At 43.7% G+C, this 23,353-nt stretch overlaps 1 protein-coding gene across 1 annotated transcript in view; it reads left to right on the top strand.

The window, feature by feature from the left end:
* Positions 1 to 23,353, top strand: part of LOC115462771 (myosin-IIIa-like) — a 207,468-nt gene that overhangs the window by 26,023 nt on the left and 158,092 nt on the right. Inside the window, exons 2-3 of the mRNA XM_030192758.1 lie at positions 8,052 to 8,117; positions 14,088 to 14,218. Of these exons, the coding sequence (XP_030048618.1) occupies positions 8,052 to 8,117; positions 14,088 to 14,218 (197 nt within the window). The remainder of the gene's footprint in view (positions 1 to 8,051; positions 8,118 to 14,087; positions 14,219 to 23,353) is intronic.

The raw sequence follows: 23,353 nt of genomic DNA on the forward strand, positions 1-23,353 counted from the left end.
GATACTGTTGATCACCACCTACTCCTTGATATCTGGCCTTACTTGGATCTTGGGGCTCTGCTCTGTCTTTGGTTCTCTTTTATCGCTATCACTGAACTTTCATTGTATGCTCTGGTGGATTCTCAGATCTACCTCTTCACTCCAGAAATTTCAGCAGGAATCCAGGCCCAAGTCTTAGCCTTCTTGTCTGACATTGGTGCCTGGATGTCTCACCGACATCCAGTACGTTTTTTTCTAGTGAAAAAGGTGCCGGTACTCAAATGCCAGGCTACCCTTCAGGGTTGGGGTGATGACTGAGGAATCCACCCCATAATAGCCAGGCCCCCTGCAACCAGTCACAGAATCTATGACAAGGCAGAATTGGTGTGTAGAGCCTGAGCTCATTCATTAAAACTTGGGGTCCATTTTAGCAGACGATGGAAAAGGTGCTGATACTCAGTACCCCCAAGTACCCCCTCAAAAAAAAAGCCCTGCCGACATCTGAAACTCCACTTGGCTAAGAATGAGTTTCTTATCTTTGCCCCTAAACCCACCTCTCCCCTCATTATTTCTTCGGATAACACTCTCATCCTCCCTGTCTTGTCAGCTCGTAACCATGCGGTCATCTTTGACTTCTCCTTTCTCTTTCACTGCACATTTCCAACAGACTGCTAAAACCTCTCATTCTTTCTCTATAACACCACCAATAGCTGTCCCTTCTTTTCAGAACACACAATCAAAACCCATATCAACACGCATCATCTTTTTCTTAAGACTACTGCAACTTGCTTTTCCAGGTCTCCCACTAATCCACCCCTCTCCCCTTCAATCTATTCAAACTTCTGCTGCACAGCTTATCCTCCTATTTGCTTTAAATGTATTGTAACTAAGGGTTAATGGGAAAAAATAAATACTTACCTGGGTTTTCTGGGTGTGTCTGGGCCCCAGAAGATGATGAACTGGCAGTGCTGGGTAGTTGTGGCTGATTCTGGCCATTCAGAAGGAGTCCTGCGGGTTAGGGAAGCAGGACAGGCTGGGGCAGGTATTAATAATAGGGATTTAGTAGGGCTGACCAACATTCCGTTGGTCAGCAGGAAGGTTTGGAATTCTGAAAAAGTCTTGGGATTGTCTGGGGAGTGCTCGGAATGGCAAGCCAAGGCTGGGTTTCCTAGGAAATGGGTGTTAGTGGCAGTTTAGAGGAGTTTGCTGCTTTGATGGGGAAAGGTGATGTCTGATTGAGCTCTGAGTGCTGGTGAAAAACTGAGGATAAATTGAGGGTAAAAATAGGATTTTCAGAACTGAGGTGTGTGAATGAGTATGGTAAAGGTGTGGTAATAAGGGAAAGTGCAGGGGAATCTGTTTGAGGTAAAGTAAAGGGAGTTGATGGTTGACAGAGAATGAAAGCCAAATGGTGATTGGGTTTGAGTGAGCAGAAGGGGGGATTGAATGAGGTTGGATGTGAAAAGGGAGAAAACCATTTATTTAAAATTTGAAAAGGAGTAAAATGGTTTGAGGGATTTTTGTATCCAATGTACCAAGAGAGAGCGGAATAGAATGTTCACTGCCTGAATGAAAATAGAACCTGGAGTAGAGTGAGTGGCAACCAAAGCAGGGCAGCGCCTCAGATTACGGAGCTTCAGTACAGTATAGGTGTTTAGAAGGGAATACTTAATTAAATTTATTTTAATTAGAAAAGCTGACCATAGTATTTGAGTCCTGATTAAAATTCCCATTGAGGTTGCTGAGAACTGATAGGAAGATAAGGTTTTGCTTCCAGTTATTTTTTTTTAAAGAGTGTGAGGTTTAGGAAGAAGGATACGGAAGGGAAGGAGAATATTACAGCGATCGTCTGGGCCCCCACGCAAGAAAGCAATTGCTCTATCTGAAGCTTGCCGTGCAGCTAAGTGACTGAAAAAGGAAGAGATCCCCCCCTACCCCCCCACCCCACAAAGAATCATTTTCTTGCAGGGTGATTTACATGTTATAGTTTGAAAAAGGGAGATTTGAATATTTTAAGTGTTTTAATGATATATGTACTTATCTGATAGGCGTCTAGCTGGTTGTGGGCGGGACACAGTTCTGTAATGAAGTAAAACCATATAAGTGTTCACATGGTTATGTATAGTTGAAATATTTTGCAAAGAAAAGAAATTTTATGCAAAGTGATAGTACTTAAATGGTTATTTTAATACATGCAAATAAATGCTGCATTAGTTAAACCAAAGATTTGAATTCGTGCTTACTAAAACAGGAAAAATCTAACTTTAGTTTATTTTCCCCACACACTCTTTGAGAGTAGGTGGCGAGGTTAGTGATTTGTAAGTCCCTCCGGTTTCAGTGGTGAGCCTGAATATTGGTCACGACTACTCACAACTGATATTCTGATGCATCACCTTTGCTGAAACTCAGGGGGGTCTTTTACAGTATTTCTATGTAACTTCCTTCAGTGTCCCTTCGTTCCAAAAGTACAAACTCTGTGTAATTAAACTCTGGAATTCATTGCCAGAGAATGTGGTGAAGGCGGTTAGCTTAGCAGAGTTTTAAAAAAGGTTTGGACGGCTTCCTAAAGGAAAAGTCCATAGACTGTTATTAAATGGACTTGGGGAAAGTCCACTATTTCTGGGATAAGCAGTATAAAATGTTTTGTACATTTTGGGGATCTTGCCAGGTATAAGTGATCTGGATTGGCCACTGTTGGGAACAGGATGCTGGGCTCGATGGACTTTTGGTCTTTCCCAGTATGGCAATACTTATGTACTTTTGCAGAAACACTAGGGGACACTCAAGGAAGTTACATGGAAATACTTTTAAAACAAATAGGAGGAAATATTTTTTCATTCAATGAATAGTTCAGTTCTGGAACTTTTTGCCAGAGGAAGTGGCAACAGCGGTTAGCATATCTGGGATTAAAAAAGATTTGGACAAATTCCTGGAGGAAAAGTCCATAGTCTGCTATTGAGACAGACATGGGAAGCAAATTCTTGCCCTGGGACTTGTAGTATGGAGTGTTGCCACAATTTGAGTTTCTGCCATGTACTTGTGACCTGGCTTGGCCACTGTTTGGAAAACAGAATACTGGTCTGACCCAGAATGGCTACTCTTATGTTCTGACTTACAAATGTATAAATTCTACAGCTCCTTACTATCTCTCCGCTCATATCTCTCCCTACACCCTACTACTGCCAATCATTTTTATAACACTACTAGATATACAGCCTAGGATGTTATTTTTGTACCTGGGCAATAGAGGTTTATTTAACTTGGCCAGGGTCATAAGTAGCTGTAGTGGGAAACAAACCCAGTTCTCCAGCTGCATGAACTATTAGGCTACTTCTACACCTCCTCTACAGCCCTCTACACAAACTAATTTAATCTGCTCTCTCTCACTCTCACTCCTTTTATCTGTACCCTTCTCCTCCACCGCTAACTCCAGACTCCGTTCCTTTTATCTTGCTGCACCATATGCCTGGAATAGACTTCCTGAGCAGGTACGTCAAGCTCCATCTCTGGCCATCTTCAAATCTAGGCTAAAAGTCCACCCTTTGGAGGATGCTTTTAACTTGTAACTTCTATTCATTTGTTCAGTACCCATGTGTGTGTTATCATTCCCACCATAAGTAATTCCCTAATCCCTTATTTGTCCTGTTTGTCTTGATTTAGATTGTAAGCTCTGTCAAACTCTTACGTGTTCAGTGTGTACAGTGCTGCGTATGTAGTAGTGATTGTAGTATGATAGAAATTCCGAGTCTTGGAGATGAGATCATAAGCTCTGGGGGGGCAAAGCCAACTCCTTGGAAAGGTTTCCTAATAGCTGCTCATGTTTTATTATCTGCTTTGATAGTGAAACTCATAACCAGCTTTGTCTTTGTTGTATTAAGGTGTGTCTACCTGTTGCAGTGGGAGATAAAATATGGTTCCAGGGTCAGGTGAAGTGTCAGTGGGGCAGCATCACTATAGGAGCAATGAAAGGGGTGTGGCTAGATGACTGGGTTCCCATGATGGTAGTTAATGTTTAATCCTTTCCAGTTTATAGGTGCACCTTGTGTAATAAACACTAAATGAAGAACTGACCTCATTTCTTTACATGTCAGCAAGTCTTAGAAATGTCAGTGTCACTGGGATGGCTCAGACAGAAACTTTTTATGCTGATTTACATCCTACTTCCTTATCCAGCGCCTGGGGTGTGGATGCCTGCTGCACTGCAATGCCTGCTCAGGCCTGCTCCCCAAGGCTCTTTCTGCTTCAGGAAGTCTCAGAGAGGCCATGTGAGGCACAAACAGAGTGGAGTAGCCTAGTGGTTAGTGATCCTGGGGAACTGAGTTCAATTCCCACTGCAGCTCCTTGTGACTCTGGGCAAGTCACTTACCCTCCATTGCCCCTGGTACAAAATAAGTACCTGAATATATGTAAACCGCTTTGAATGTAGTTGCAAAAACCTCAGAAAGGCAGTATATCAAGTCCCAATTCCCTATTTGAGATTCTAGATGGAATGTTGCTATTCCACTAGCAACATTCCATTTAGAAGCCTGCCCTTGCAGATATGTGCAGGACGTCAGACTCACAGAAGCAGAAGCCTGCGCGGCCGCGTTGCTGATCTGCAAGGGCAGGCTTCTACATGGAATGTTGCTAGTGGAGGAGTAGCCTAGTGGTTAGTGCAGTGGACTTTGATCCTGGGGAACTGAGTTCAATTCCCACTGCAGCTCCTTGTGACTCTGGGCAAGTCACTTAACCCTCCGTTGCCCCTGGTACAAAATAAGTACCTGAATATATGTAAACTGCTTTGATTGTAGTTGCAAAAACCTCAGAAAGGCGGTATATCAAGTCCCATTTCCCTTTCTCCCTTTCCCTTATGACATCACAATAGCAGAAGTGAGCCAAGTATTGGGCAATCAAGCCATTGTGACATCACTGATGAGGTTGGCTCTTATTGGTGGAATGAGTGGAGGAGTAGCTTAGTGGTTAGTGCAGCGGACTTTGATCCTGGGGAACTGGGTTCAATTCCCACTGCAGCTCCTTGTGACTGTGGGCAAGTCATTTAACCCACCAGTGCCCCAGATACAAACAAATACCTGTATATACTATGTAAACTGCTTTGAATGTAGTTGCAAAATACTACAGAAAGACGGTATATCAAGTCCCGTTTCCCTTTCCCTTCCCTAATACTGGACTGTACTACAAGTGTCTCTTATTCCGCGATATCTCTGATTCATCATTGATTAAATAGAAAGAGAGCCTCAAACAGGTGCAATTACATAGTATAGAGAAAATGTAAAGAATAATCATGTTCAAATCAGTAAACACAGAAGTCTTCAAACGCATTCGAAATAAAAAAAATAAGAATGAGAGGGTCCATCGAGCCCAGCATCCTGTCCATGACAGCGGCCAATCCAGGCCAAGGGCACCTGGCAAGCTTCCCAAACATACAAACATTCTATACATGTTATTCCTGGAATTGTGGATTTTTCCAAGCCCGTTTAGTAGCGGTTTATGGACTTGTCCTTTAGGAAACCGTCTAACCCCTTTTTAAACTCTGCCAAGCTAACCACCTTCACCACGTTCTCCAGCAACAAATTCCAGAGTTTAATTATGCGTTGGGTGAAGAGAAATTTTCTCCGATTTGTTTTAAATTTACTACACTGTAGTTTCATCGCATGCCCCTTAGTCCTAGTATTTTTGGAAAGTGTGAACAGACCCTTCACATCCACCTGTTCAATTCCACTCAGTATTTTATATACCTCTATCATGTCTCCCCTCAGCCGTCTCTTCTCCAAGCTGAAAAGCCCTAGCCTCCTTAGTCTTTCTTCATAGGGAAGTCGTCCCATCCCTGCTATCATTTTAGTCACCCTTCGCTGCACCTTTTCCAATTCTACTATATCTTTCTTGAGATGTGGCGACCAGATTTGAACACAATACTTAAGGTGCGGTCGCAACATGGAGCGATACAATGGCATTATAACATCCTCACACCTGTTTTCCATACCTTTCCTAATAATTCCCAACATTCTATTCCCATTCCTAGCTGCAGCAGCAGCACACTGAGCAGAAGGTTTCAGTATATTATCGATGACGACACCCAGATCCCTTTCTTGGTCCGTAACTCCTAACGTGGAACCTTGCATGACGTAGCTATAATTCGGGTTCCTGTTTCCCCACAAGCATCACTTTGCACTTGCTCACATTAAACGTCATCTGCCATTTAGCCGCCCAGTCTCCCAGTCTCGTAAGGTCCTTCTGTAATTTTTCACAATCCTGTCGCGATTTAACAACTTTGAATAACTTTGTGTCATTAGCAAATTTAATTACCTCGCTAGTTACTCCCATCTCTAAATCATTTATAAATATATTAAAATGCAGCGGTCCTAGCACACACCCCTGAGGAACCCCACTAACTACCCTTCTCCATTGTGAATACTGCCCATTTAACCCCACCCTCTGTTTCCTATCCTTCAACCAGTTTTTAATCCACAATAGGACATTTCCTCCTATCCCATGACCCTCCAATTTCCTCTGTAGCCTTTCATGAGGTACCTTGTCAAACGCCTTTTGAAAATCCAGATACACAATATCCTCCCCTTTGTCCACATGTTTGTTTACTCCTTCAAAGAATTGAAATAAATTGGTCAGGCAAGATTTCCCCACACAAAAGCTTTGCTGACTTGGTATGAGTAATCCATGTCCTTGGATGTGCTCTGTAATTTTGTTTTTGATAATAGCCTCTACCATTTTCCCCGGCAACCCGACGTCAGACTCACCGGTCTATAATAACATTTTGTAATCTGTTCCAGATTTTGACAGCCAAGTATTTAAAAGAGGACTCCGAAATATTTTTTCAACTTAATTCCTCTGTAACGCCTTACCAGCATTCAGCAAAGAACAATACTTTGTTACACCCACTCAAATTTGTCCTACAAAGGATTTAAAAACCATACACGCTATCTTAAAATCTACACGTAAAGAAATTGGGAGCCAATGAAGTTTAAGGAGAGAAGTTGTCTCAAATCATCTTAAAAATCAACCTGGCTGCCATATTTTGGAACAATTGAAATCTTTTCAGTAACTTCATCGCAATATCTCCATATAAAGAGTTACAATAATCCAAATAAGTTAGCAATACTTCTAAAACTATGAATACCAAAGGGTGAACAAATAGCCCTCGATTGATGAATCCAAAAATTAAACTTTTTAGCAAGAGCATTTATCTGATCTTCCAAAGTGATTCTTGAGTCTAATATCACACCTAAGACTTGGGACTTATTTTCAGTTTTCAGAACCTCCTCAGTGGCAAGCTGGAGAAAAGAGTCAAAGTCCCCAAACCATATCGCCTAAGTCTTTGGTCTGTTGAGCTTCAAAAAGTTATTTTCGGACCGTGAGTTAACCAAAAAAAATTCTTTATCAACGTTTACACAGTATGGTCCTTCCAGTCTGCCCATCAAGATAAACTCATTACATAAGGTATATTGTGCTTCATATGTATACTTGATCGTGATTTGTCCTTGCCATATTTAGGGTGGGTGGGAGAGTTTGAGAGGGTGGGTGGGAATGAAGACTGAAGTAGGCCCTTCTGTGCCTGTTTGTTAATGCTGTAGGCTGTGGCAGAAAGTTCAAGTTTTAAAGCTATGGGGAAAAGGGTTTACACTATGGAATCTAAGCTGTGCTTTAAACTAAAATTAAAACTCTAAACTGGGGTTTCCTCTGACTGTCAGTTGTGTTCTACGTTGACGCTATAGTAAACTCTAGAATAGTCCCTTATCTGCTTAGAGACTTTAAATGAAAAGGACAAGGGATGGAGGGAAGGACGCACAAAAGAACAGTGATTTTATTTATTAAAGTCAAAGCAGATTATATTAAGAAAATACTTGCTTGTGTAAGAGGATGGGCAGTGGCTACCTTAGAACAGCCTTGACAGGATTCAAACAAACCCGGGACAGACACAAAGGAACTTGGTGGCAGAGGATGACCACAGCTCACTTAAGAGTTGTGATAACCCAGCGGGCAGGTACAAATGGGCAGTCTGGGGGCATATCTTATTTCTCTGTTTGTCTTTTCTATAATGTTTTGTTTTTCTCTTGCAGACATACATTGGAGATATTCTCATAGCGATTAACCCTTTCTGCACATTGCCATTGTATGAAAAATCGGTGAGTGATTTCAATTTTTCACCTATAATTCAGAATAAGGGATTACATTCCCAATCTGCAAGTTCTGCTGTACCTCACTCTGTAACCTCTCCTGCTGTACCTCACTGAGATGTATTTTGTTTATGTTTTAAAATTTATATCCCACTTAAAACTAAGTGATTCAGAATGAAAACAATCATAGGAAGGATTCTACATAAAACATACCAGTAGACCTTCAACTTGACATTTTCCACTGCACTGTAAACCTACTGGGTGGCTGCGATGTATTCATAAAGTGGAAAAGGCTTGCAAAATCAGATACATTTTGAAATTGGGACAACACATGTGGCCAGGGAGCTTGTTCCATAACGATAGACCTGCTGCTTAAAAATCATTCCGTTTGTTTCCACATAATTCAAAGTATTCAGTGCTGCCAGAGAAAGTTGTTTCACGTTCTCGGATCAACTGGCACCCAGGGTGATTTAACTGCACCATCTGCGATAAATCCCAAGGCACTGTCTGGTGTAATCCTTGATAAATCAATATCGATGCCTTGTATTCACTGTGCAGCTGGTAACCAATGTTCAAGACAGACAAACAGAACAAATAAGGGGTTGGGGAGTTATTATGGGAATGATTAAAACTGACATGGAATACTGGAGGTGAATAGAAGTTTAGGAGGTAAAAGCAGCCTCAAAAAGTGGACTTTTAGCCTAGAGCTGGAGCTTGATATACTGGGTCAGGAAGTCTATTCCAGGCATATATGGTGCAGCAAGTTAAAAAGGAACAGGGTCTGGAGTTGGCAGTGGAGGAGAAGGGTACAGATGAGAGATTCCCATCTCTAGGTCATTTTATAAATATGTTAAGTAGAGGAGTGTGGTAGCCGTGCTAGTCCACTCTTAAGGTTATCAGTAGAAATCAAACAAAATAAAACATGGAAAAGAAAATAAGATGATACCTTTTTTATTGGACATAACTTAATACATTTCTTGATTAGCTTTCGAAGGTTGCCCTTCTTCGTCAGATCGGAAATAAGCAAATGTGCTAGCTGACAGTGTATATAAGTGAATGCTTCAATGTTTTCACGTATACACACTGTCAGCTAGCACATTTGCTTATTTCCGATCTGACGAAGAAGGGCAACCTTCGAAAGCTAATCAAGAAATGTATTAAGTTAATATACCTAAAAAAATTTTTACTATGTGTTTTTGCCTCCAACGCAATCATTTTTTCAAAGTCCTTCTTAGCCTCCCTTATCAGCGTTTTGCATTTGACTTGACATTCCTTATGCTGTTTCTTATTATTTTCAGTCGGTTCCTTCTTCCATTTTCTTTTAGCTCTAATAGCTTCCTTCACCTACTTTTTAACCATTCCAGCCGTTGTTTGGTCTTCCGTGCTCCTTTTTTAATACACGGAATATATTTGGCCTGGGCTTCCAGGATGGTGTTTTTGAACAGCATCCACGCCTGACATGTTTTTGACCCACGCAGGCGCTCCTCTGTTTTTTTTTTTTCCCCACCGTTCTTCTCATTTTGTCATAGTCTTATTTTTTAAAATTAAATGCTAACGTATTTGAGTTCCTATGTATACTTCAAAGCTAATATCAAATCCGATCATATTATGATCACTGTTATCAAGTGGCCCCAGCACCATTTCAGAAAATGCTACCCTAGAGGATCTGGATTTGAGCTTTGTACCTAAGAGCCTAAATTTGGCTTCCAGAACCTCTCTGCCACATTTTCCTATGTCATTGGTACCCACGTGTATCAAGACAGCCGACTCCTCCCTAGCACTATCTAAAATCCTATCTAGGTGACATGGAGAGAGAAGAAATACGAAATGGACAGGAGACCCTGATAAGTGAGTTAAGACTACTACTACTACTACTATTTAGCATTTCTATAGCGCTACAAGGCATACGCAGAAACCAATACCTGGGACAAACATGATCTGAAAATTAAAATGACCGGACAACAAAGATAGAAAAAAAAGTTTTATTATTTTGTGCTTAAAAAATGTCAGATATGAAATATATACATTCAGAGTTGGTATTAGTTATGGCCTAGGCCCAGGGTGGAAATTTGGGAGGAACCCCATAGCCTATTACCAGGCTGTACCTTCTTCAGCTTCCAGCAGACTTGGGGCTCTTTCTTGCCAGGGGGCCAAAGGCAGTTGCCCTAGCTGTACCCCCCCCCCCCCCCAGCACCTTCTCTGGCATGTGTTATCATTATATTTTGCATAGTATTGGAGGAAATTCATCTCTTTCTATTTACATAAGTACATAAGTACATAAGTAGTGCCATACTGGGAAAGACCAAAGGTCCATCTAGCCCAGCATCCTGTCACCGACAGTGGCCAATCCAGGTCAAGGGCACCTGGCACGCTCCCCAAACGTAAAAACATTCCAGACAAGTTATACCTAAAAATGCGGAATTTTTCCAAGTCCATTTAATAGCGGTCTATGGACTTGTCCTTTAGGAATCTATCTAACCCCTTTTAAACTCCGTCAAGCTAACCGCCCGTACCACGTTCTCCGGCAACGAATTCCAGAGTCTAATTACACGTTGGGTGAAGAAAAATTTTCTCCGATTCGTTTTAAATTTACCACACTGTAGCTTCAACTCATGCCCTCTAGTCCTATTATTTTTGGATAGCGTGAACAGTCGCTTCACATCCACCCGATCCATTCCACTCATTATTTTATACACTTCTATCATATCTCCCTCAGCCGTCTCTTCTCCAAGCTGAAAAGCCCTAGCCTTCTCAGCCTCTCTTCATAGGAAAGTCGTCCCATCCCCATTATCATTTTCGTCGCCCTTCGCTGTACCTTTTCCAATTCTACTATATCTTTTTTGAGATACGGAGACCAGTACTGAACACAATACTCCAGGTGCGGTCGCACCATGGAGCGATACAACGGCATTATAACATCCGCACACCTGGACTCCATACCCTTCCTAATACACCCAACATTCTATTTGCTTTCCTAGCCGCAGCAGCACACTGAGCAGAAGGTTTCAGCGTATCATCGACGACGACACCCAGATCCCTTTCTTGATCCGTAACTCCTAACGCGGAACCTTGCAAGACGTAGCTATAATTCGGGTTCCTCTTACCCACATGCATCACTTTGCACTTGTCAACATTGAACTTCATCTGCCACTTGCACGCCCATTCTCCCAGTCTCGCAAGGTCCTCCTGTAATCGTTCACATTCCTCCTGCGACTTGACGACCCTGAATAATTTTGTGTCATCGGCGATTTAATTACCTCACTAGTTATTCCCATCTCTAGGTCATTTATAAATACATTAAAAAGCAACGGACCCAGCACAGACCCCTGCGGGACCCCACTAACTACCCTCCTCCACTGAGAATACTGGCCACGCAATCCTACTCTCTGCTTCCTATCTTTCAACCAGTTCTTAATCCATAATAATACCCTACCTCCGATTCCATGACTCTGCAATTTCTTCAGGAGTCTTTCGTGCGGCACTTTGTCAAACGCCTTCTGAAAATCCAGATATACAATATCAACCGGCTCCCCATTGTCCACATGTTTGCTTACCCCCTCAAAAAAATGCATTAGATTGGTGAGGCAAGACTTCCCTTCACTAAATCCGTGCTGACTTTGTCTCATCAGTCCATGTTTTTGTATATGCTCTGCAATTTTATTCTTAATAATAGCCTCCACCATCTTGCCCGGCACCGACGTCAGACTCACCGGTCTATAATTGTCAGGTGTTAGCTCTGGGATTTTGGGGTTTCAGTTTAATTTGTTTATAGTTTGTGGTCACTTATTCTGTGTTTGGCATTTGTGTTCCGTGTGTGTGACTGAGGTATTCTGTTAGCATGAATTTTTTTTTATGTTACATTCTGTAGTAATTTGGCTTGTTTTAGGGCTCCACTGTAATATTTAGGGTTCTGCCTTTTCATGGGTAGGATCTTTGTTTTGGATGTTAGTTCTGGCATGGAAGATTTCCTGTAGATTCTGAGAGACATTTTATTTATAGATTTTTATATTACTTTACAATGTGCCTGTTATTGAGATTATACTAGAAATAAAATTGTATTCGTATGGTAAGTTTTATGGGGAAATGCCTAGCTCTGCTCTTCATCCATTATTGGGGAATGGCCAGGGGGTTCTGTGGATTCAGAATGTATTTGTATTTAGTATCGTATGTGGCTCAGTGGTGGCTGAGGAGTTCAGTCTCTTGTACCTCCCCTGGTCCTCAATCTGATCTGCAGCCACTGAAGCCTGCACTGCTACCCTCATTGCAGTTATTGGGAGTGGAGTAGGGTGGAGCAAGGCATAGGTGCATCAGGTTGGCAGGGTTTTCTTTTTCAAAAAGTTGGCCAGTGCCCACCCATCTAACCTGTTGGCCCACCCAAAAATTTTCTTCTGGCTTTCCCAGTGCTGAACACCCTTGCATGTGCTCTTTCAACATCTCCATGGTTCTGGAGACCAGACAGCCGAAGTTTTGGAAATCTGTTCCCTACTGAGGACATAGTCTCTTGATTGGATTGTGGTTGGGCTCTTAGTAGCAAGGAAAGATTCTCTAATCTTACTATATATTAATTTGGGAGATTTAGGTTCTCATTTTCAAAGCACATAACTTGCAAAGTTACGTGGAGGGGCATAAATGAACGGGGCGCCCAAGTTTTCCTGGGGCCGTCCTCACAGGACGGCTCCATGAAGGGTCGGGGAAACCCGTATTATCGAAACAAGATGGGCGGCCATCTTTTGTTTCGATAATACGGTTGGGGACGCCCAAATCTCAACATTTAGGTTGACCTTAGAGATGGTCGTCCTTACAGATGGTCGTCCCTGGTTTTCGGCGATAATGGAAACTGAGGACGCCCATCTCAGAAACGACCAAATGCAAGCCATTTGGTCGTGGGAGGCGCCAGCATTCATAGTGCACTGGTCCCCCTCACATGCCAGGACACCAACCAGGCACCTTCAGGGGCACTGCAGTGGACTTCAGAAATTGCTCCCAGGTACATAGCTCCCTTACCTTGTGTGCTGTGCCCCAAATCCCACTCCCCACAACTGTACACCACTACCATAGCCCTAAGGGGTGAAGGGGGGCACCTACATGTGGATACAGTGGGTTTCTGGTGGGTTTTGAAGGGCTCACATTTACCACCACAAGTGTAACAGGTAAGGGGGGATGGGCCTGGGTCTGCCTGCCTGAAGTGCACTGCACCCACTAAAACTGCTCCAGGGACCTGCATACTGCTGTCATGGAGCTGGGTATGACATTGAGGCTGGCAATTTTTTTTTTTTTAGGGTGGGAGGGGGTTGGTGACCACTGGGGGAGTAAGGGGAGGTGATCCCCGATTCCCTTCAGTGGTCATCTGGTCAGTTGGGCACCTTTTGGGGCTTGATCGCAAGAAAAAAATGGACCAAGTAAAGTCGCCCAAGTGCTTGTTAGGGACGCCCTTCTTTTTTCCATTATCGGCCAAGGATGCCCATCTCTTCAGCACGCCCCAGTCTCGCCTTCACTACGCTGCCGACACGCCCCCATGAACTTTGGTCATCCCCGTGACGGAAAGCAGTTGAGGGCGCCCAAAATCGCCTTTCGATTATGCCGATTTGGGCGACCCTGAGAGAAGGACGCCCATCTCCCGATTTGTGTCAGAAGATGGGTGCCCTTGTCTTTCGAAAATAAGCCTGATAGTAACTTAAGGTGCTTTGAAAATGAGCCTTTATGTATACTGCATACTCAAAAATTCATCACAGTGGTTTACACAATAGAAAGTATAATAAGTGAAATGATGGACAAACTGAAGACAGCTAGGGATAGACCACTGAGTTAGGGAAAGCATTGCATAACATAAGAAACCCCAAAGACTATTGATATATAGCGAGACACATTAGGGGACAAATATACTACTGGTAATCTTGAGCACCTCCGACCAGTGTGCTCCCTGCATAGAGGAAACAGTCCTGGATCTCGGTAACCTGTATGTTCATTCTTTCCCTGCAGGTGTCAGAGATGTACAAGAACCATGATAAGAGCCTGCTTCCACCTCATATCTTTGCAGTGGCTGCTCGAGCCTATGAGGCAATGAGAGGACGATGGGCAACTGGACCCCAGAACCAGTGCATTGTCATTAGGTAAGCGAGTGAATCCTGTGTCACAGCAGGGATTAGAGCCGCTGTATAGCCATCAGGTAGGCGAGGTCATCTCATATGACACATGAAGGACAGGCATCAGAATATTTTCACAGGTAGGAGAGGGGCTTCTGATCCATCATGTCAGGGTCAACCGGGTAGTGCCTCTCTTGCACACTACAGCCCCCTGAGCCTCAGTGGGCCCTGCCCAGGCCTACTTTGAAGGGCCATGGTGGTCTAGTGGCATCTTTGGGGGACAGGAAAGAACCCCTTCTTTTTTCTGCCCGCTGCTGTTGCTTCTCTACCTGGCACTGCTGCTTCTTAATGGCTGCTGAGACTTCCTGTGACAGTCTCAGCAGCCATTTTGAAGATGTGGCAGTGCTGGATAGAGCAGCACAGTGGATAGGAAAGAGTGGAATTTTTTCCCACCCCCGAAGAGGCCGCTAGACCACCAGGGCCCTTCAAAGTAGGTCCGAGGAGGGCCCACTGAGGCTCAGGGGGCTGTAGTGTGGAAGAGAGGCACTGGACCTCTCAGACCCTCTGGGCCCTCAGGCATTACCCGATTGTCCGTATGGTCAGTCCGCCTCTGGGTCCTATGTACTTGTCCCAAGCTTTCTTGAATTCAGATACTGTTTATATCTCCAACACTTCCACCAGGAGACCATTCCATAAACTCACCACTCTTTCTGTGAAGTATTTCCTCGAGCTACTTCTGAGTCTATCCCCTTCATCCTATGTTCCCTCATTCAGAGCCTGTTTTTAATTGATTCCGCATAAGTATTTAAATGTCTCTATCATATCTGTCCTCTCCCACCTTTCTTCCAAATTATACATATTGAGATAAGTCTGTCCCTATACGCTTTATGATGAAGACAACAGACTGTTCCTTTTATCTTGCTGCACCGTACGCCTGGAATAGACTTCCTGAGTCAGTTTGTCAAGCTCCAGCTCTGGCCGTCTTGAAATCTAGGCTAAAGGCCCACCTTTTTCAGTCTGCTTTTCACTCCTTTCTCATATTCACTTGTTCAGAACCCATGTCTGTCTTATCGTTCCCGCCTTAAGTAATTCCCTTATTCCTTATTTGTCCTGTTTGTCTGTCTTGATTAGATTGTAAACTCTGCGGAGCAGGGACTGTCTCTTACATGTTTAGATGTACAGCGCTGTGTACGTCTAGGAACGCTTAAAGAAATAAAGGTGCGTCTCCAGAATTGTATACAATATTCTAAATGAGGTCTCAACAGAGTCTTATCCAGGGGCATCATCACCTCCTTTTTCCTCTCCCTATGCACCTAAGAATTCTTTAGCTTTCATGGTCGACTTTTCTACCTGTTTGGCCACCTTAAGATCATCACATATGATCACACCCAAGTCCAACTCCTCTTTGTTCACAAAAGTTCGTCACCCCTTAAACTGTACCGTTCCCTGCATTTTTTAGCATTAAATCTTAGCTGTCAAATTCCGGATCAGTCTTCAAGCTTCGCTACATCCTTTCTCATATTATCCACATGTTCTGCCTCCATTCACATGGGAGCAGGTCTTGCTGTCTGTGTATAACAGATTACATTGTCTATACGTATAAATAAGTATTAAGTTGTGTATATGAACTACCTGGAGATTATAGTTCTCAGGTGATTGGCCTTTTTCAGTAATGGAGCTTTATTCCTAGTGCCTTATGGGACACTTCTGGTTTGCTTGGTTGTCCTGTGCATTCTGGGAGGAGCAGATTCCCTTTCCCACCAAATGCCTGTGTAGCTGCCTTGAAGAGAAGGAAGTCAGCTTGTTAGAGTGCCAGCATGTTGGGAGACCCGAATTTCTCCATGCTGAGGCAGTAATCCTACTGCTTGATTTTCCAAGTCTTTTTTTCTTTGAATATTTATCCACTACCAGCATCTACTACTACTACTTAACATTTCTAGAGCGCTATTAGGGTTACGCAGTGCTGTACAAATTAACAAAGAAGGACGGTCCCTGCTCAAAGGAGCTCACAATCTAAAGGACGAAATGTCAAGTTGGGGCAGTCTAGATTTCCTGAGTAGAGATGTAGTGGTTAGGTGCCAAAGGCGACACTGAAGAAATGGGCTTTGAGCAAGGACTTGAAGATGGGCAGGGAGGGGGCCTGGCGTATGGGCTCAGGGAGTTTGTTCCAAGCATGGGGTGAGGCGAGGCAGAAAGGGCGGAGCCTGGAGTTGGCAGTGGTGGAGAAGGGTACTGAAAGGAGGGATTTGTCTTGGGAGCGGAGGTTACGGGTAGGAACGTAAGGGGAGATGAGGGTAGAGAGGTAAGGAGGGGCTGCAGATCGAGTGCATTTGTAGGTTAGTAAGAGAAGCTTGAACTGTATGCGGTATCTGATTGGAAGCCAGTGAAGTGACTTGAGGAGAGGGGTGATATGAGTATATCAGTCGAGGCGGAAGATAAGACGGGCAGCAGAGTTCTGGACGGACTGAAGGGGGATAGATGGCTGAGTGGGAGGCTAGTGAGGAGTAGATTGTAGTAGTCAAGGTGAGAGGTAGTGGTGTGACTGCAGCATGCTTGAAGGTGTCAGGGATAGTTGCCGTGGAGAGAGAGAGGTTGAGGATATGGCAGATGGTGGGGGTGACAGTAGGAGAGATGGTATTAAGTAAGTTGGTAGGGATGGGGTCAGAAGAACAGGTGGTGCATTTCGAGGAGGAAAGAAGATGGGCGGTTTCCTCTTCGGTGATATCAGGAAAAGAGGAGAAGGAGGCAAGAGTTGGTTGGTTAAGGGAGTGGGTTATAGGATGAAGAGGAGGAGATGGTTTGGTGGTGAATTCGAGGTTGTTCTTCTGCACCTTGTCACGGAAGTAGTCAGCCAGTGATTGAGGAGAGAGTGAGGGGGGGTGGGGAGCGGAGGGCACTTTGAGGAGGGAGTTAAGGGTGGCGAAGAGACGACGAGGGTTAGAGCTGAGGGAATTAGTCAGTTGGGTGTAATAGTCCTGTTTGGTGAGAAATAGGGAGGACTGGAAGGAGGATAGCATGAATATGTAATGAATGAAATCAGTATGGGTGCGAGATTTCCTCCAGAGGCGTTCAGCCGATCGGGCGCAGGAGCGAAGGTATCGGGTGCAAGGGGTCAGCCAGGGCTGGGGATTAGTACGCCTTGTGGGACGGGAGATGGATGGTGCAAGGGTGTCCAGAGCAGAGGAGAGAGTGGCATTGTAAGTGGAGACAGCCTGGTCGACAGACTCGGAGGACATGATGGAAGGGAGGAGATTAGAGATACTAGAGGATAAGCATGAAGCTGACCCCCCCCCCCCCCAGCCCCCTGTCTGTAACGTAACATATCAGTTTTATATTCCGTAAAACCTATATAGTTCTATGTGGATCACAGTAACAAAAACCAAAAACAATAATTTGGGAATTACAAACAATACATCATAATGAAAGATATGAATCAACTAACATTTTTGAATAAGAAATTTTTCAAATGTTTTCTAAAAATTAAATAGTCCCTTTAAAGAACAGACTGAAATGGGAAGGGAATTCCTAACTGAAGCAGATTTATCTGAACCAACTGAGGGGAATTTTTAAGACAATTTGCCCCCGTACTAATTGTCTATTTTAAGAGAGAACCCCCGCCCACCAAATAAGATGGTGCAACCCCATGAAGGGATCTGAAAATCATACAGTACAATTTAAAATGCAACCTCATTACCACAGGTAACCGATGAAGTTTATGAAAATATGGAGATATAGGTTCATCATGATGTGAAAAAATAACTCTAATTGCTAAATTTTGAACTGTCTGAAGTTTTTTTTTTTTCCAGAACTGCACTAGTGCATCCCACATATTCAATCAGATGTTGCAATTAACTTAGAAAGCAACAAAGATTGTACTATACGCCTGAAACAGGACAGTTTAAAGTTTCTTTGTATAGCTTTTAACTTTCTTAATAAAAAGAAGGGACGGCTTTACCACTTTAATTTACCTGATCTACCACAGAAAGCCGGCTGTCCCCCAAAACCCCTAAAATACGTGAGAGAAATTCAAATTTTAAATTTATTGGTCCCAATAGCAAAGGCTTTTTTTACCTATTATGTTCTTAGTCGGGCCTAGCTACAGGAATTTCGTTTTGTCCTAATTTAAGCTTTAGATGAAAATGAATAGCTCACTGTTCTGTAACCTCTACACAGTTCCAGGAATAACATGTATAGAATGTTTGTACGTTTGGGAAGCTTGCCAGGTGCCCTTGGCCTGGCTTGGCCGCTGTCGTGGACAGGATGCTGGGCTCGATGGACCCTTGGTCTTTTCCCAGTGTGGCATTACTTATGTACTTATGTCCTCTACTTGGCTCACTTTTATTACATAGAGCAGTGATTTAACCTATTGTGATGTCATAGTGGCTCATTCCACCAATAAGAGCCAACCTCATTAGTGATGTCACAATGGCTTGATTGTATAGAATGTTTGTACGTTTGGGAAGCTCACCAGGTGCCCTTGGCCTGGATTGGCCGCTGTTGTGGACAGGATGCTGGGCTCGATGGACCCTTGGTCTTTTCCCAGTGTGGCATTACTTATGTACTTATGTCCTCTACTTGGCTCACTTTTATTACATAGAGCAGTGATTTAACCTATTGTGATGTCATAGTGGCTCATTCCACCAATAAGAGCCAACCTCATTAGTGATGTCACAATGGCTTGATTGTATAGAATGTTTGTACGTTTGGGAAGCTCACCAGGTGCCCTTGGCCTGGATAGGCCGCTGTCGTGGACAGGATGCTGGGCTCGATGGACCCTTGGTCTTTTCCCAGTATGGCATTACTTATGTACTTATGTTCTGTAGTCCTCAGCATTTCATCATATCCTTCCAGAGACGGCATTAAGATTGGGGTTATTTTCATTTGTTATGCGGACGATTTAACGATCTGTCAAGTGCATCCCCCAAAGGCTGTATAAAAGATTAACCAAAGTGGGTGAGATGGGAGAGGCCTGCGGCACCCCACATAAGGGGATCCAGGCATCTGACAAGGCCCTCTGTATCTTTACCTTTTAACAATGACCAGGGCTGGTCCCAGAATGGACTCAAAACTGTAATGACATCCCTTATTCCATCGCATCTCACTTTAAGTGTTATCTTTCTTTTATTTGTGAACGATTGGATTGAGAGTTTGGAGTCTTCTCTGCTAATGGATTATTAGGTTTAAGCTGACTGAATATATGGTGAAACTAGACCCATCCACAATGTACGGGACTTTTTTTTTTTTTTGAATGGAGGTATGGGTCTGCTAAAATACATTTGTTTCCTATTTAAATTTGCAGTTCCTTTTATTTTTTTGTGGATTTTGTAACTGGACACTGTTGGGATCCTACCGGCTAAGTGGTAAATTTGAATAAACTAAGTGCCCTGCAGCGATTGCAATTTGAATTCACCGCATCTAAAAAATATATATATATATATATATATGGCGGGAATAGAAAAGGTACAGAGAAGGGCGGTGAAAAGAGGATGGGATGACTTCCCTATGAGGAAGGGCTAAAACGTCTAGGGCTGTTCAGGGAGATAGGATGGAGATCTATAAAATAATCTTCCCAAAAATAGAAGGGGTAGGGGCCACGCAGTCAAGCTACTAAGTAGTCACTTAAAAAGAAATGAGAGAAAATGTCTCTTCACTTAACATGTAATTAAACTCTGGAATTTGTTGCCAGAGAATGTGATAAAAGCAGTTAGGTTAGCAGGGTTTAAAAAAGGTTTGGATAGCTTCCTAAAAGAAAAGTCCATAAGCCATTACTAAAATGGACGGGGGGAAAATCCACTGCTTATTTCTAGGATAAGCAGCATAAAATGTATTGTATTGTTTTGGGATTTTGCCAGGTACTTGTAACCTGGATTAGCCACTGTTGGAAACAGGATACTGGGCTTGATGGACCTTCAGTTTGTCCCAGTATAGCAATGCTTGTGTTCTTATTCCTGTTTGCCATATTGTTCACAAATTGAATGTATACCTGTCCGTAAAGAATTCGTTTGCTGACTTGATTCATTATCCACTTCTAAGCTCCCTTTCAAATCTTTTACTTTTTGACTTTTATCTTGCTAAAGATGTAAAAAGACTGGAAGCGGTGCAAAGAAAAGCTACAAAAATGGTATGAGATTTGCGTTGCAAACTGTGTGAGGAGAGGCAATAAATGGATGTTTGATTGAGGTTTCAGCACCTACCTCTCCTGAAATCCAACGTGCGCTGCGTGCCACAATTTCCTTTTCTAGTCTGGGAAGGAAGTGGGAACACCTCAGACAGCCACTCTTAACCAGCCTTGAGCCTTCCCTACTCAGTAATGGCCCCGCCCGCGCGTTCCCGCCTTTGCAGGAAGTTGCATCATGACGGGTCGGGAGCCCTCGTAGGGAAGGCTGACTCTGACTGGCTGAGCCTGAGGCGAAGCAGATGACGATGATCGCTATTCACTATAGTACCGCTAGCGATTAAGGCGGTACTCGGGAGCACTCAGCAGGACTCAATCATGCAGCGCAGCCCTGAAGGCTGAAGTCACTGTGAGAGTCGCGCATTGGCGTGGGGGAGGGAAAGAGGAGAAACCGCGGTGGGGCACAGGCAGCAAGAACGGAAAAGAATAAAGACGGCGTCGGAGAATGAGAAACCGCGGATCCAAGAGCCATCCTGCTGCTGTTTGTAACTTGTGGCTGGGGAGCCTTTGGAGGGGCATAATTGAACGCAAACGCCCATCTCCATGGGCGTCTATGTCCGAAAACAGGTATGCGAAGAGACGGGACAGACCGTATTATCGAAAAAGATGGGCGTCCATCTTTCATTTCGAAAATATGGTTTGGACGGACCAAATGCCATGGATTTGGTCCCTTCTGAGATGGACGTTTTTTTTTTGTTTTGTTTTTTAGCGATAATGGAAACTGAAAATGCCCAGCTCAGAAACGTCCCAATCCAAGCCATTGCCACATGTAGTTGCCAAGGGGGTACAGTGGGTTTTAGAGGCCTCCCACTTACCACCACAAGTGTTACAGGTGGGGGGGGGGGGGGGGGATGGGCCTGGGTCTGCCTGCCTGAAGTGCACTGCAGTACCCACTAAAAGTGCTCCAGGGACAGGACTTGTTGCTGCTGTATAACCTTGGCACAGCAGTTCACACCTGAAGACTAATCCTTTATTTGAATAAGCACGTTTACTCACAGTTAACTGCAGATCAGAGGTGGTGCCCTACTGGCAACAAGTCTCGCTGGTACTGAGATTAGCAGTAGGTCCGAACTGGCAGAATGATGCACAATGCCCTCTTTCAGCAACATTCAAGGTAAGAACTAAGTACTGTAACATGGCTAACACATGAAAGGGATCTAAAAGTGTCTTACACAAATGGCCACTACCTCATGGACTACCGGAAACAAAACAGGACACACTCTGACCCTGTAAGCAGAGGGAAAAGCACCATGGGAGTAGAGCCTACCAACTACCAACATCGTGAGCATTTAACACAAGCTAGTGGAATCACGGAGCCCAATACCCTACCCCCACCACAATGCATTGCTGATGTGACTCTGCAGTGCCCTTAACAGAAAAGGTGTCACACACCCGAGACCCACATCAGAACCATGGAAAGGCTGTCACAGGATAGAACACATTCTGCTGTCATGGAGGTGGGTACGGCATTTGAGGCTGGCATACAGGCTGGGAAAAAAAGTTTGTAAAGTGTTTTTTTTTTTTTTTTTTTGGTGGAAGGGGGTTAGGGACCACTGGGGGAGTCAGGGGAGGTGATCCCGATTCCCTCCGGTGGTCATCTGGTCAGTGGGGGCACTTTTTTGGGACTTGGACCTGAAAAAAAGGGTCCAAATAAAGCGGACCAAATTCTCGTCAAAAACGCCCTTCTTGTTTCGATTATCAGCTAAAGACGCCCATCTCTCCTTCGCCGATAACCACGCCCCAGTCCCGCCTTTGCCACACCTCTGACACGCCCCCGTGATCTTTGTTCATCTCCGTGACGGACTGCAGTTGAGGACGCCAAAAATCGGGTTTTGATTATACCGATTTGGGCGCCCATGGGAAACGGACGCCCATCTCCCAATTTGGGTCAAAATATGGGCGTCTTTCTCTTTCGAAAATAAGCTGGTTAGCCTCTCCAAGTCTCTTATACCAGGCGCCTATGAGGCTCTGAGTGTCTGAGCTCTGGCAATGGTCTAGTTGAGTGGGTACTATTGAAAGTGATTTCTCTGGTTAACTTCCAGAAGTAACCGGAAAAAACTGTGCTCGTTTTTGTATGAAATCTGTTTGGGGAAGCGGCCCCCCCCCCCCCCCAGCTACACCTCTGGATAGGCTAGGGCTAAATGGCATTTTTCCTCAATGAAGGAAGGTAAATAGTGGAGTGCCACAGGGATCTGTACTAGGTCCAGTGCTATTTAACATGTTTATAAATGATCTGGAAATCGGAACGACAAGTGAGATGATTAAAATTTGCAGATGACACAAAGTTATTCAAAGTTGTTAAAACACATGTGGATTGTGAAGAAATGCAAAGTGATGTACATTGGGAAGAATAATCTGAATCATAGTTACCTGATGCTAGGGTCCACCTTGGCAGTCGGCACCCAAGAAAAAGATCTAGGTGTCATAGACAGTACGCTGAAATCTTCTAACCAGTGTATGGTGGAGGTCAATAAAGTAAACAGGATGCTAGGAATTATTAGGAAATGGATGGTAAATAAGACCAAGAATAATATATTGCTCCATGGTGCGACCTCACCTTGAGTATTGCGTTCAGTTCTGGTCAGGGATCAGCCACCAAGGCGGAGAAACAGGATCTGCTATGATTAAGACAATACTGAAGCAAGGGAATAGCATGATCAACAAGACTCTTCTAAGAACCCAAGGAGACAAGATGGAAATGTATACACTTTATCCTTTTTTAAAGTAGGCTCGACACGGCACCGTGTTTCGGCAATAGTGCCTGCCTCAGGAGTCTAGAAATTATAATGACAGATAAATACATGTACATAAAAATATAGCCACATAAAAAATATTAAAACACCTATGTACATATACATACTCTTTCCTTAAAGGTCTTTATACTAAACGTATCAGATCAAAAAAGTAAAAATGTCATAAAATAGAATAAAATATAAATTACAGCATAAACATAATGTCTTATGTAAAACATATTGGATCCACAGAAA

The sequence above is a fragment of the Microcaecilia unicolor genome, chromosome 2 (genome assembly GCF_901765095.1).
Source record: "Microcaecilia unicolor chromosome 2, aMicUni1.1, whole genome shotgun sequence".
Lineage (NCBI taxonomy): Eukaryota > Metazoa > Chordata > Amphibia > Gymnophiona > Siphonopidae > Microcaecilia > Microcaecilia unicolor.